This window comes from Parus major, chromosome 1A (genome assembly GCF_001522545.3).
Source record: "Parus major isolate Abel chromosome 1A, Parus_major1.1, whole genome shotgun sequence".
NCBI lineage: Eukaryota > Metazoa > Chordata > Aves > Passeriformes > Paridae > Parus > Parus major.
In genome coordinates, this window is record NC_031773.1 from 48,412,058 (window position 1) to 48,426,950 (window position 14,893).

Here is a 14,893-nt window from a genome sequence, read left to right on the forward strand (position 1 = left end):
ATAGAATAGGACAAAACCTTTTCAACTCCATTTCAGTCCACACCAGGATCAGACTATCCTGTTAAATAGTCACACAACAATCTGGAGGATACGACCCCCAGGTCAAATGACATTTTGGAGCAGCCCTGGATGGCAAGGCCAGGCTGGGTTCAGATATCTGAACTCTCTGCTCCTTGCAGGGCAGAGGCAAGGGCAGAAGACAGGGTTGAGAGGCTGTCAGCCCCTGCCATGTTCAGCCTTGAGGACAAAGCACCAAACCTCCTGCAACTCTGCTGCCTTTGCCTCCACGCCACTGAGCATCACCTCCCTGGCAGGGCTGGAAGGGTCTCGACAGGAGGTGCCTGTGCTGGCACGTTCAGCACACCCAGCCTCCCTGGGAGCTACAGGGGGAAACAGAAGCTTCTGCAGGCAGTCCGGCAGCACACAGAATCCCGCAGGGCAAAGCTGTGCCAGCGGGACCCGGAGGGGGCACCGGCAAAGAGCCACCCACAAGGGATTCCTGCTGTGCCTTCCCAGGAAACTGGCATTCCTCGCCGCTCTGATCCTGCCCACACACTCCTCAGTGAGCTCAGGTCTTACCTCTGGGCACTCAGTGCTACTTCATTTACCCAAAGGGATAAATCCTCCTCTCCTACTTTCCAGGCTGCCATGCCACACAAGTGCATCAAACCTGCACACCACACATCAGGGCTCGGCTACACAGAGGCCTTAATTACAGCATTCCCTGCTACATCACCCTAATCCCCTCTCATCCCCCTTCTTCCTAAAGTGACAAGCCTGGATGCAAATATAAAGGCAGGAAAGAACCCCGGCCAGTTCTTCCTCTTCCCCCTGCTCCTCTAATCCCCTCTAGCCCTCTCCTGGCTTTGCCTGGTGCCTCATCGCAACGCCCCAGAGGTCCCAGGTGCTGCGGGTCGCCCCCGAGGCCTCCCGTGTTTGCCGGGGAAAGGCTCGCAGGGAGCGAGGCAGGCTCAGGGGATGGCTGGAGCCGGGAGGGAAGAGCCTCGCTTGCCGCCTGCCGTCAGAAACCTGAACTGAAGAGGAGGATTGCCGTGATCCCGACGCCTCGGCCAGCAAATCCAGGCGAGATGGGCTCCTGTGTGCAGCCAGCAGGACACTCCTCTCGTCGCTGCACACCTCCCCGCTCTGATGCGAGGGTGCCCATCTGCATCTTCAAGGCACCACGACAGAGTTGTGACTTCCAGCTGCGCAGCACCAGGTACTTGTACAGGCAAACTTCATTACAAACTCCACCTGCCCTCTACACCTTTCCAGATGGCCTACATTAAGGGAAAAAAACGTGCATTTTACCTATGAAAAACAATAACCCGTATTTATGGTTTGACTCTAAGCCATAATTCTCTGCCAAAGCTCAGGAAATAAGTAGACAAAGAGCTTATGCTTGTAAGTCACCTGCAAGGCCTTCAGGCCACATTTTCAGCAGAAGCTTTCCTCCTGCAAGGTGCAAGCCTCTGTTCAGGAGGAATAGAAGGTTTCACCAGGAGGAGCTGTCACACCCACACACAACATTATAAGGAAGAGAGCAAGCCACATGGGTGCCAGTGACTGTAGCTATAAGTTATTTATTCTGCAAAATAGAGGTATCTTCTATGGAGTTGAACACTGGAATCACAGCATTATGAATTGAGTTGTGGAAACATTATGACAGCATACACACACACACACGCAGGTACACACGTGTACACCTACACACGCGCACACACGCAGCCTTCGTACGGGCCCGACTCCTGCCTGATCCACAAGGAGCCCTCTCCACACCTTTATTCGCAAAAACCTGCAGTGAGGGCTGCATTCAAGACCCCTTCCCCTGTTCCCAGGGTGTCCCAGGGCTGGGCAGGATTGGGAGCACGGCAACACGTGTGTAGTGCACGAGATCCCTTGCTCAGTGTGCAGCACATCCTGGCTAGGAGCCAGCTCTGGGCAAACGCAGCCCTCAGTGCAACACTCTCACTCTTGCCTCAGTCTTTGCTCACACAGACGAGCACGAGGTGTCTGCAGGAGGCAGATACACGTTAGGACACAGTCAGTGCTCCCTGCTCGCCATGGTCCATGTTCCAAAGCCGGTAAAACTCTGCAAAATCCACGTAGGGCTCCACACGCCCATCCTCATCTGGCTGGAGCGAGTGGGTGGGTCGGGAGCGGAAGAGACCTCCATCTGAACTCGAGCTGCTGCTCTGCGTGTGAGTATTGGTCGACTGCAGCGTCACAGTTGGGCTTTGGCTAAGGAGGGAAAAAGAGAGAACATAAACATCTTTATTCTACTCCACCTGAGGCACTGGACAGGAAAAGCACCAGAACAAGCACCAGTTTCTTCACAGATCAAGCTATCCTAGCCGACAGGTAAAAAGTTGCAGTCATGTGCTCTATGAGAGCACTAAAAGTGTCGAGAACTGATTGGAATTTGGTTCTCCACCAAAGGTATCTGATTCACATTAACTGGAAGGCCTTAAGTACAACCAGGCATCTGAGGAACAGAGAGGAAGCAGTAAAAAGCCAGGCATGCACTCTGCTGGCCTCCCCATACCCAGAACAGTATGAGCTTTACGGGAAGAGTCTGGCAGTGAGGAAAGCTATTCTTGCATGACCTGTGCTGCAGCCAAAGCAGCTCTAGTGTGTCAGCCTCATTGTTGCTGGAGCTACACAGCACAATACCCACAGAGCTTCTTCACTGTGCAGTGTGTACACACTGTCCAGTGCCAAGGGCCCAACCTAAACCACAGCCACTAACTAGTATGACCCTGCAGAGTGGACCCAATTTTAAGCATTACCCACTTTTCTTTCCTTGGCTGTGCCTGTAAGCAAATCACCTTCAGCAGCGCAGCCTCTCCAAGAGCCTTACAGGTGACCTGCATAATCCCTCCTCCTTGCTGAAATGAAGGGCACCCACACTCCCTCTCTGTGCACAGCACCCAACACGCTTGGCACACGAGATCCAAAGAGAAGGGCTGCTCACTGCCCTCCACCAACAGCAGCAGATGCTGCTCCCAAGGCATGTCGCCAGAGCTGGCTTCAGAGCTGCTGCTTCACTCATTCCCACTCCTCACACCATCGCTTTCCAGCTAACACATTATGCTGACTGTCAATACTGTAGTGTGGGGGGGAGCACGCTCCAGATAAGGGACTGACTGACAGGTAACTAACAGCTGTCTCTGCTTTTCAACCACTTCATACAGCATGAGGTGCAGGGAAAACTGTGGGAAGCAAGAGAGCAGGACTTTACTTAGTGAGGGTGGGGGTGGCTTCATCCAGAGTTGAGCTGCTGTGGGCACCATTGACCATCTGGCCTTGAGAAGGCATGACAAGAGACAGCGTGACACTTGTCTTGCTCGTGCTTTGGGAGCTGGAATATGGCACAGAGACTGGGTAGACACGGCCTCCTGAGAAGGGAGAAAACAGAAACTATAAAATGCAGTTCACACATGAGTAACTGAGGGTGCAGCACAGCAGCAAAAAACCCCAAAAATTTGTATCGAAGTGCCCTTGATGCTGTACTGTATCCTGTCAAATTGTCACAGATTCCACATCTCAAAATAATCTGTTTAATAAGAAAATTCCTTCTACACCAACCACCTCCTGTCCCAATGTGAGGTGAGTGCTGGATCAATAAAGAGATCTTATCTTCCTCACCCCATTACGTTTCATTCTCTCCCCAACACACCTTGCGTTGGTGTCAGCGTGGGCTGGCTCATCTCACCCAGGGGGTACCCAAAATTCCTCACAAGGAGTGTCATGTCTTCGTGACGGGGACAGAACTTGGACCGCTCCCCACCACTGGCAAAAGTGTCACAGTGAATGCGCTTAACTCGGTCCACCACTGCTTGTGCCACAGCATCCAGTGACGTCTGTTTGGCAAACTCTGTGGCTATCATGGCTGCAATTTCCTGGGCACAGAAAGGGAAAAAAAAAAAAGTCACCAGAGGAAAGATTTCTAGGAGATTCTGGAGGAAACCTTTTCCTGCCATCTGATCTAAGAGTTTTTATGGCAACTCATCTGACTGTGATGCTTACCTGCTGATATTGTGCTTTTGTGCCTTGAGTCATCCCACTCCCTTTAGTGGGCTACTACTCCTAAGGGACAGGCAGCTGCCTAGAAGAACTGGCTTGGCAAAGCAGCTCCCATATCATTAGCCTGGAATGGGGTGGCACAGGCATTCAGCCTGGCCAGCACTGACAGCACAGATGAGGAGGAGCCTGTATGAGAGCAGCTGACACTGCTGGAGTGAGTCAATAGAAACGAGAACGTCTCCCTTGTGAGTAGGCTCACCTGGTTGGCCTGCCCAGGCCCATGAGCTGCCTCCAGTGCTTTGTAGAGCCCTTCCGACATGAGCACCAAGAAGCCCGTTACCCCATCCAGCGAGTGCCCTCCGTGGATTTCAGGCTCTGCTATGATGGGCTTAGATTTAGCAGCACTGGAAAGAGACAGTAATTTAGCATTTAATGGTGATGTAGTAGATGAGAATGGAGTGATGATGAAGGAAGGCTTAAAACCCCACAGCTGAGTTTTTCTGACCTGAGGAGTTCAATATCCGTATAACCGTATTTGACTTTGTAATCTCCAATGCGCCGAGTGCTTTCCTGCCCACGAATAGTTCCCACTTGTTTTATTTTCCCTGCATCCAAGCCTGCCAAATTGAAAACCAAAAATGCTTCATTAACTTTGTGAAAGTTGCAGAACTTCCTCTGAGAAAAGAAACAGTTACACAGAACTGTAAGACAAAATGAGACACCGAAGAATCATCAGGAGCTAAAGAGGGAGAAAAGAAATAGCTATGTTCCAAGGGACACCTTTTCATTAGTTCCAAGCTGGGAAGGAGACACACACAACCCAGCAGGCATACTTTGAGTGCAACAGTTGGCCCTGAGACAAAGCCCACATCCTGGTCCAAAGCCACCAGCAGCAGCTGGCCTGGCTGCACAGGCATTTGCCGAAAAGGCAGCGGAACATCTGCGCCTGTCAGCTCTGGACTGTGTGATGGGAGGAGAAGGCAGGAATCAGGAAAACATATGTGAAGGATTCTGCTTCTTCTATCACCTGTAACTAACCCCTGTTCCTAAGCTCCACATGGCAATTTCACTAACAAGAAACTGAACTGAGTATCTTGAATAACAATGTGCTCAGGGAAGACCCTCCTTGAGCAGGAGCTTGGACCAGATGACCCATGGTGGCCCCTTCCAACCTTACCCATGTTGTGATTCTGAGAAAAGGAGAACTATCTACAAAAGGCACTGAATTTGCTCAAGTGCTCAAATTGATGTGGGCTACTCCCAAAATAAGAACAATGATCAAACAAGTATTTATTTAAATAAACTTATGGTGATATAGCTCTGGAAGGGCCTAGGAAGTAATCCCATCTAGAGGAAGGTTCCAACAGGGACCATCTGAGTGCTGCTGCTACTTGAGGCAGGACTTGGAGCAGTTGACCCACTTACCTGGTCTGTTCTGGCAACCCCCCTTCCTCATTATACCTAGAGCAATCAGCCAAAACACCAGGATTTTATCTAAGGATGACTGTCCTCAGTACAAGGTGAAGGCAGGGGTCCAGCTGAAACTCTCCCTTTGAGCCAAAGCAAACCTCTCTGCACAGATGGCTCCACACCTACCCCAGCAGTAAGACACAAGTCCTCCATCTGCTGCAGACCACAACTGACTCATCAACACAGCCTGGCTCATTTGCCAGCTCTGGCAGGGGAGGTACATGCCATCAACAGACACAAACACAGGGAGGCCCACAGGATGCCAGAGAGGTCATGTCTAAATCACAGCAACTCTCCCAGGGCACTGAACAAGCTGTGATGTGCTGGCTGAAGAACCACAAAGCACAAGAGCTCTCCCATCCTTCCCCCAAGACAGGGGTGGCACAGGCACCATCATGACAGATGCTATCCCCACTACCTCTTACCACTGTGCTTCAAGCTAGCCCAAAAACAACCTCCCTTGGGCCCCCAAAACAGCTTGTGCACGCTGTCTGGTTCCACAGGATCTTCCTTCTGCTGGGACTGTAGGCAGGAGCACCAGTGCTGCACCAAGTTAAGGTTGGTACATCTAACAGATCCCTGTTTTCCCATGGACTGCAGATGAATTCTGCATTTTTGGTAGTAATTCCCTGGATTCTTGTATTCAGTGTTCTGTTTCACAACACGTAACCCTAAGTGCAGGAGTAGGAGTGAGAATGAAAGAGAAATAGAATATAACAAGACCTAGCAGCAGAAATTACACATTACCAGACTCACCCAATAAGAATACATCTGCCAGGTGAATCTAATGAAGAATGCCACCTTAGGTCTGCCTAAATGAAAGTACAGGACCCAAATATCTCAACAAGAAGAATTTGGTTACCAGCAATCACACAAGTGGGTCTGGGTTAGCTCTAGACCACGAAAGCAAACATGTCAACCACTGTAAAGGAAAAGGGAAATTGCCTAAAGCAAAATGTCAGCATTAAGAGTTCAGTAGTTACTGATGTGAGAGGAGTAAATGCCAATGCTTGGCCTGGCTCTGTCTGAAGTGAAGCTGCTTTTTTTCAGCAGCAGCTCGTACAAAGGCAAATTGAAATGTACCATCCTGAGGGTGAGGCATCACACAGAACTTAAAGCAGCATAACTGTGGTTTGCCTCCACAGGAGCCGTCATACATTGTCTACTTCACTTCTACCCTCTGGCTCTGTGCTTCCACTCCTGCCTTCCTATCGACTACAGTAACAGCTGGAGGGCAAATCAATGCCACTTTGGCAGCTGGACACAAAACTAACACTCAAAACTTGAAACAAAAGTGTAGTTTTCTGCTGGGTCGGTGAGATGAGCTTACTTACCCTGTAGCCCCAGAATGGCTAAAAAGGCACAAAAAGAAAGCACCAAACTTATCATCTGGAAACACAGTAAGCTTCTTTTTATGGTTATTTATTGTTCCCGTGGCTTAAGTCATTCTTGGTCCCAGATAAACAGTCATGCAATGTTCTCAGCTAAGAACACGAAACCCAAATACTCACCCAGCTGAGAGAAGCGAAAAAGTTCGTCTTCATTCTCTGTCGTATGGTCCACGTTGAGCTGGGTCACCTGCAGCCCATCCACCGTGGACTTGCACAGCAGTGCCCGATTGGTACCTGCAGTGGGAGCAGCGAGATGAGGCACCAGATAGCCCTGCCTTTTACAGGGAGAACATATCCAAAGGGAAAAGGAACAGAGATGGGAATAAAGACAGAAAAGAAGAGAAAGGCTCATGTACTGTCTCATCATGGTCTCCAAAAGGCAGCCTTGCAAGCAGCATAGTGGGCCTGCTAGGCAGCTCTCCATCCAGACCTGAGCCGCTACTTCCCGAGAAAGTTCCCTATTTGTCAGTGAACCTGCACTACTCCTCTCAACCCCTTTCCCCTCTGTTCTTTAGCCACATGCACCACATCAGCCAACATCTGCAGGGATGAAGAGCCAGGCTGATTTCAAGTGCTTGTGTAAGTAGCAAGTATATTGCTGCTTGGCCACAGACCAAAGACACTCTCCCCCACACTCAAATTTCTTTTACTTCCTAGAACCCCTGCCGTCCTCAGGAATTCTGAGACTGAGCAACTGACAAAAAACAACTCACCCACGTTGGCGATGTAGAGCTTGTTGTTGAGAACAACAGCCACAATAGCCATGGCTCCTCCAGAGATCTCCTGCTCTACAACTTTCAGTCTCTCCACAATCTTCTGGTACTGAGGAGGGAGCTGGTGGTGAGGGACGCCCTGGAAGCCAAAATGAGGGGGAAGCTTAAACGCACAGTCCACAACACAGAGATCACAACTGAAATAAAAATTCTGTAGGGAGGGGACTCATCTTGACAAATCTTAGCCTTCTGTCATGCCTGTACAAGACATAAAATTTCCTGTTCAATCCTAGCAAATGACACAGCTTTGATGTCATTCTTGACAGCCCATTACACTTGAAGAATGGAGCCCATATTTGCCCAGATGCTGTGCAAATTTGAGGCCTTTCCTCTCATCTGCATGGCTTTGTCCTGGAAGAGCCACACGTACAGGCTGAACTCCTCTCTGTCATACACTCAGTTCTGTACTCAGATAAACAATGTCAGGTCTAGTGCCAGTATGAACAGGGGGAAATCTGGGAAATGGACCAAGGCACTAACTTCACTTCATGCAAGATTCCAGAAGAGAACCATGTAACTTTCACTTACAGCCTCCTTTGGATCAAACTGACTAATATGCCCAAACCTCATCCAGCAAGCTGGAAGGTGGGACCTCCAGCAAGCTCTACTCTTAAGGGTACATTACCTCTGGTAGCTGAGACTGCAGGCTGGCCTTCTCTGCCAAGGCATCATCAATGGACTCCAGGAAACTTCTTTCCACCACATCAAAAGCCTAAAAAAGTCCATGAAGAGAAGCTAACCTCTTATCCAATGCCTACAGACTTTGGGGCAACCCATCCTCACCTCTCTAAGACCAGCTCATAATCACTGTACATACAGATTTTCAAGGACCACTACAGCACATTGAAACACAATTGTTTCAGCACAAGTAGTTAACAGCTTGTAAGAACAATCTGCAACAACTCAAAACACCATAAAAATAACATTCACAGCAATGTCAGAGACCTATCTGATCTTGTGTGTTGATCCTGTCACTCAAGAAAGCACACTCACAAATCCATCTCCCCACACATTAAGTTCTCTCCTTCACTCACTGTCATCTCCTTCATAGGCTAACTTGTTCCTACACATCCAGGGAAGACTGGCTGCAGCTTCCTGGAGAGCTCTCAGCACTGTGCTGGTGGAGCCAGGGGACAGATGGGATGAGGCAAGAGTGAAACAAAGCACTACAGATGCTCAGGATGAGTGCAACTGCAACCACCAGATGTTTCCAACCCCCACAGAAATCAGATGCTGCTCCCCTGATGGCAAAGAGGAGGTGGGTAGTGGAAGAAGCAGGAGCTGCTCCCACTCAAAGCTTCTTTACCTGCAGCAGAACTCGACGCACATCAGCATCGCTGTGATCTGCGTGGAGCTGGCCCAGCAGCAGTTCTGCAGAGAGCCTCTGACCCACAAAGTTGGTGACTCGGTTGCCATCATAACCATTGAAGACACCATAGAGGTAGCAGTTGTTCTCGCTCCTGCCAAGAGGGTAGAAGCAAAGAGGTCACAGATCACTGCAAGACACAGATACCAGTAACAAGTTCCCGTAGACACCTCTTGCGTGTTCAGGCCCCACCCTCTTTTTCCATGTCCTGTGTGACAAACTAAATACCTCTTTTACCTGCTCTTGTGCCAGCAGGAGTTGGTGTCCCAGGTGCAACCCACTTACCTGAATTTTAACCAGTTATCTTCCAAGGGGTGACCCTCTGTCCCCTTGCCATCTGCACTGTAGGAACGGTTTGGAGCTGAACCCACCCCAGAGAGATGGCAGGATGGTAAGTCATCTGTCCAACTGGGCTGCTGTTCCTGGCAGAGAGGAAGAGGAAAGAGACCATGTAAACCCCAAGCATCATGAAGTGAGGATCATAGTCCTGTACAGATTACCAGTCCACCCCTACTTTGCTAACTAGTAGCACTGCCAATAACTCCGCATTTCCCCGCTGGAGAACAGCATCGCTTACCACATCCCTTCCCTCTGAAGCTAAGTTCTGTCTGCACTTCGGCTCTTCTTAACAGAAACCAGACACGAAATCTGTGTGCAAGTTTTGCACTCCACAGCATTAGCTTAGCTATTCCGATGGTGAATCAGATCCTCAGGCACCCCTGGCACGGGAGTGCAGGGAAAGCTCTGGATTCTCCCAGGACTACTCAAGCAGGACAAGGGACTGGGGCCTGCTGCTGCAGCCAGCAATTAGACAAACATCCCCGGGCCCGCCATCTCCCGCTCGGCCTGCAAAGCCGAGCCAGCTGCCCCCTGACACCCGCAGGCACCCCGACGCCCGCAGCACTGGCACGGCCCCCGCAGCCACCTGTCGCCCACCGTGCGCTGCAGAGCGGCCGGTCAGCCCAGCGTGCGGACCGCTGACCACGCACGGACCTCCGCCGCCCGGGACCCCCTGCCCTCAGACGGCACAGCGGGCGGCAGAGCAGCACCCCACCGCCCCACGGCGGGGGGACCTCCCCCTTCCCACACGGCAACGCGGGGGGCGGGTGAGGAGGAGGCCCGGGGACTCCCTCGCACCCACCTTGGGGGGTGCGTGTGCACGGAGGGGGGGAAGATGCCACTCACACTCTGCAGCAGACTCCTCCTCTGTGCCGCCATCTTGGAGCGGGAGCGGCCGCCTCCCGCCCGCCACAGCTCGGGCCCGCTCAGGCCCCGCCCCCGCGTGAGGCGGCGCCGGGCAGGGCCTGAGGAGAGCGCTCGGAGCTGGAGCGCTTGGAAGTTTACCTGTCCTTACAGCTTCCTTCTGCTCTAGGCGGGGTGCAGGCAGCTCCATTTCTTACCCGTGACCTTCAAGTGTGTGAGAAAGAAGCACCTGTTGGCCGCCGCTGCCAGCGGGTGTGTGTGTGGAGGTGGGGGAAAGAGGGGCAGGGTTGTGAGGATCATACACAACCATGGGATCTTCGGGGTTGGGAGAGGCGTTTGACATCGTCCAGTCCGACTGTCCACCCAGCACTGCCACTGTAAGCCCTAAACCGCATCACATGCTGCTTAAACACCCCCAGGGATGGTGACTCCATCACCTCCGTGGGCAGCCTGTTCCAATGGCTGAACAGAATTCCAGCCTATTCCACCAAAACAGTGGGGAAAAAAATGTCTAATATCTAATCTGAATCTCCCCTGTCTCAAGGCCATTTCCTCGAGTTCTCTTACTGCAGGCACAGTAGAAGAGACCAGCCCTCACCTCACTACAACCTCTTTTCACGTGTTTTAGAGAGCAATGAGGTCCTTCCTTAGCCTCCTCTTTAGACTAAAAAAAGACCCAGGTCCCTCAGCTGCTCCACATAAGATGTGTTTTGTAGATCTTTCACAAGCCTTGTTGCCTTTTGCTGGACCTGCTTCAGCATCTCAATGACCTTTTTAAAGTGAGGGGCTGAAAACACAGTCCTTGAGGTGCAATTGATAATGTGAATCCTGGATCCTGTGAAATGGGCTCACCCTGAGTGCCAGAGAGCCCTGAGGTAGCCTGGTGTTGAAATGGTTTTCTTAGTAGTGCATCATGTTTCAAGCAACCTCTAGGGAAGACTCAGCCCAGGTACCAGCTCTCAGCTGCACCCTGTTCCATGGGCACTGCATCCAAGGCATCCATGTGTCTCAGCTTGTCAAGTCTGTGTCCTGCACTTCAGCTCCCTCTTTTGCAGGCCATAACAAAAATGTAGTTGGACCATGTCCTCAGGGAAGCAGTAGGAAGGTGTCTAGGACAGATGACAAGCGGTTCTCAATCCTCAGCGCAGTTTGGAGCAGTTCTTGGTAGTCCTGAGCCAGGCACAACAGTAAAAATCACTTGTGTGCCTGCCTGAGCAATACAGACAAAAGCAGAGACCACTGATTTTGCTCTTATTTAAGATCCATCCTTGGCAGACACAGGCTGTTTCCATTGAATCAGCTCAGCTGGGGGAGGAGGGAAGACACAAGATTCAATCTCACTGCTTTCTCAATATTCTAAGTCAGCAGAAGAGCCCTCCAGGAGCGTGAATGGCGTTTCTTAATGTGAGTGATGGCCAGTAGTCAGGCTGTGGCAGCAAGGGCTTGGGGAAGAGCCCTGTGTGTTCCCTGTGTGTATTGTGGCTGCAGGGGCTCCAACATGAGAGACGTGCAGTTTCAGTCATGGGTAGCAGTGCAGCTGTGGTGAGGGTGGGAGTGTTAAATAGTCTTGACTTTCAGCAGTGGCTTGATACACTTCTAATGACATCTTTGGAGCAGATATATTAGATTCAGATGCACTTCAGAAATAATTGCCAGTTAATTAACCTCATTCTATGGAATGATGGCTTTTGCTGCAGGGGTTTCTGCCAGAGGATTCCCAGCTTCCTTTCCTGTAAATCCTTTGTCTGTTGTTTTCTTACATTTCTTTCTTCAAAATATACAAAGATTACAGATCCTTCCCCTTCATGCAAGGCTCACAAATATACAGACATTCAAGCAGAAATAGGTACACTGGCAGAATTACTTTTATAAAAGCTTATATTACGCAAAGATAGAAGAAAATGCTATATTTAGAACCTGGGTCTACAAATATTTTCCTCAGGTTTAGGCTTCTGTATAAGCTCAGTCTCAGTGATGTCATTCAGAGTATTCCTGTGAGTAAAGCTGTGAATAGGTACAAATAATTATAGGAGTAGATCTGAAGTCTGTATTAGAAGTAAGACGGACAGATTTAGTACTGACAAAAATTTGTTTTCTTGCCCGTATCAAAAGAAGAATTCCCAGTGCTGCAGAAAAACGCATAGCACAGCATTGTCCTTGTCATTAAAAAGCTACAGGCAAGTGTCTTTGCTTTAAAACAGGATGACACTTTTTCAGCATTGCAGCAGCAGCTTATGGTTATTTAATGCCATTGAAGGTTGCAGTCATGCACCTTGATGAGCACAGTCAGACTCTGTCCTTGCTCAGAGCGACACTGAAATCAGCAAGGCTTTGGGTGTGCCCAGAGACTGTCAGTACGTATTGCATTGCAGGACTGGGAATTCAGGAGTCATTTCTGTCTTCTATCCATAAGTGAGTTCTTTGGAGACTAACAAGAGCAGAGTCTGTGTGAGAGTGTGATAAGGCAGAATGTGAAGTCAATGAGAGAGCAAAACAACATTCCTAAAGATACAAGATAGAAAATGTGCCACTTCCCTTGTTTGTACAATGGCTTTGTCACCCCTTGCAGTTAAGAATGTGCCCAGTTCCTAATTTAAATATCTGGCTTCAGCTCGTACTCACTGATCTTTGTCATTTGGGTTTATCTTTTTCCTGCCAGTTTGCTCTGGAATGCAGACCTGCTGCAAAGCATTTTTTTCTTGGTGAAAATATTTGTGCCAGATTCTGCCTGGATATTCCTGTGGTTCTGTCACTGAGCTTCTGCCTTAACCTTGAGCAAGTCAATTAGCTACTTGACTTAGGAAAAAAGTAAATAGTAGATTTTAGCAAATGAGGCCATTTGCAGCATTAAATATGTGTTTATCCAGCATTTCACAGTCCTCCAAAGGAAAGTGCTACAGAAGCTGGAAAGCTGCTCCATTAATGTCTGGTCATTGAAAGCTTTATGCAGCACTTGAAAGATTAAATAGTGCACCGAGTTTCTGCTGGCTGTATTGATCAAACTTATTTTAACCTCTGTTTATGCTTCTTACTTTCTGCAAATCCTCTCAGAAATTGCTGTGCTGTATTCCCATGCAGCCAAGATCTCCCCAGGAATGCAGGACATTGGTCACTGAACCTCACCATCCATGCACAAGTAAATGAATTATATGATTCAGTGGCTACCAGATACACAGCTCCCCCTCTTATGTTAAATTCCCACATTTCTCGTTCCTCTCTCTCTCTTTTTGTAATCTCCCACTTTCTCTGTCCCCAGAGCTAGGGATTATACACACAGTGTTCCTGGTGACAAGCTGTACTGCTGCCTTCCTGTTTTTATGGAAGTTTTCTCTGCAGGAAAGGAAGACGCATGGCCACTCCTCGGCTGCTGGATGAAAGATGAACAGCATGACTGAGCAACGTGCCACGGGGAGCAGGGAGCTTGGGGCAGCCCCTGCACTGTGCTCTTGTAGGCGCTCAGAAACCAGGAACCATTTGCCAGATTGCCATCACATCATTTAATTTCTCTCTACTGATCATGTGGGAGATATGTTTAGGGAGATATTTTTTTTTTTCTGTTTTGATGTTAACAGAAGCTGGGGCTGGAAAGGAAAGCTATGATTTTTGGCAAAGCTTGCAGGAGGTGACGTGGAAAAAAGGAAAGGTGTCTCTGACAGAGCCAGCTTGCCATACTTGCTCTGCTCCTACGGCAGGCAGAAAGGTATGGTGAGGGCGTGGCGCTGTGAGTCCTCACACAGCTCCACCCCGAGGTCACCTCATCTACCAGCTTCAGCCTGATGCTTCCCACAGGTACAGGTGCGCTAATGTTCCTCACTTCTTTGCAGGCCACTGTTTCCAGGCATGCTGGAAAGTAAGATGGGGCAATAAAAAGAACAAGTGTTAAGGAAGGAAAGCTGGAAACAATAGATTCCTTCCGCCAGCACCCTCTTAGAGTGTGTGAGCCAATGTGGAGACCTACTGCCAGAGAAAGGGGAAATGATGAGAGTCCTGATCCCCCCAAGAGAGAGTCAAGACCTCTGCAACATAGTTTGTACAGTTTTAGGCCAGATGGATTTTTGAGGGAGGGAAATGGGTTGTTTCATATGATTTTAATGAACTCCTCGATACACTAAACAGAGTTTCATCTCCTTGAGTCCTGGGATTATGTGAACTTTAAAAAAAAAGAAAACAGCTTTATGACAGAATTGTTTCTAGATGTCATGGCTGCAGGGAGAAGCTTCAAAACATGACTCATAAGCATGTGAAATACCAGAGAGCAAAATTAAAGAGATTTCAAACTATTAGAAAACACAAACAAACTAGTAATGTTGGAGTCCTACTCATCTAAAATGCTTGTTTTTGGCAACATCTTGTCTCACCAGTTCTTAATTCCAATTATTGCCCACACAGACATTTGCCTTTCTGTGGGCTTGGTATCTCCACAAAACATCCACCCCAAAAGCTGTGACTGTAGGAAGGGTCTTTATCCAAACAAAGATTAATCATGAAACAGATGGGTCGGTCCACCAACATATATAATGTGATGTGCAGCTGCAGTGTGTGCTCAATAGTGGCCCCAAGAGGGGAGACAGTTTGGAGGATGGCTAGAGCCTGCTCACCATCATGTGCCTCTGTTTACTGTCCTCAAACCTCACAAAGGCTGGGAAATGTGATACTCAGGTACT

General features: G+C 49.3%; 1 protein-coding gene across 2 annotated transcripts; it reads right to left on the reverse strand.

The window, feature by feature from the left end:
• Positions 1-1,557: 1,557 nt before the first annotated feature.
• TAB1 (TGF-beta activated kinase 1 (MAP3K7) binding protein 1) lies at positions 1,558-10,487 on the reverse strand. Of its 2 annotated transcripts, none has more exons than XM_015628335.3 (11): positions 10,168-10,487; positions 9,312-9,448; positions 8,967-9,120; positions 8,286-8,372; positions 7,601-7,739; positions 7,008-7,121; positions 4,532-4,643; positions 4,286-4,430; positions 3,680-3,902; positions 3,242-3,398; positions 1,558-2,241 (listed from the first exon to the last, which is right to left on the reverse strand). In XM_015628335.3, exons 1-11 carry the CDS (start codon positions 10,417-10,419, stop codon positions 2,034-2,036), a joined length of 1,728 nt encoding a protein of 575 aa, XP_015483821.1. In that variant the 5' UTR covers positions 10,420-10,487; the 3' UTR covers positions 1,558-2,033. The 2 variants fall into 2 exon arrangements, with proteins under 2 accessions (XP_015483821.1, XP_015483822.1); XM_015628336.2 differs by having other exon boundaries at positions 10,212-10,295.
• Positions 10,488-14,893: the final 4,406 nt, after the last annotated feature.

Coding starts and splice junctions, on each gene's coding strand:
- TAB1 (XM_015628335.3), bottom strand. CDS start 10,419: ATGGAGCTGCCTGCACCCCGCCTAGAGCAGAAGGAAGCTGTAAGGACA. Junction 8,373..8,966: donor TGCGTCGAGTTCTGCTGCAG/GTAAAGAAGCTT, acceptor GGACTTTTTTAG/GCTTTTGATGTGGTGGAAAG. Junction 3,399..3,679: donor CACGCTGACACCAACGCAAG/GTGTGTTGGGGA, acceptor CTCCCTTCTCAG/GAGGCCGTGTCTACCCAGTC.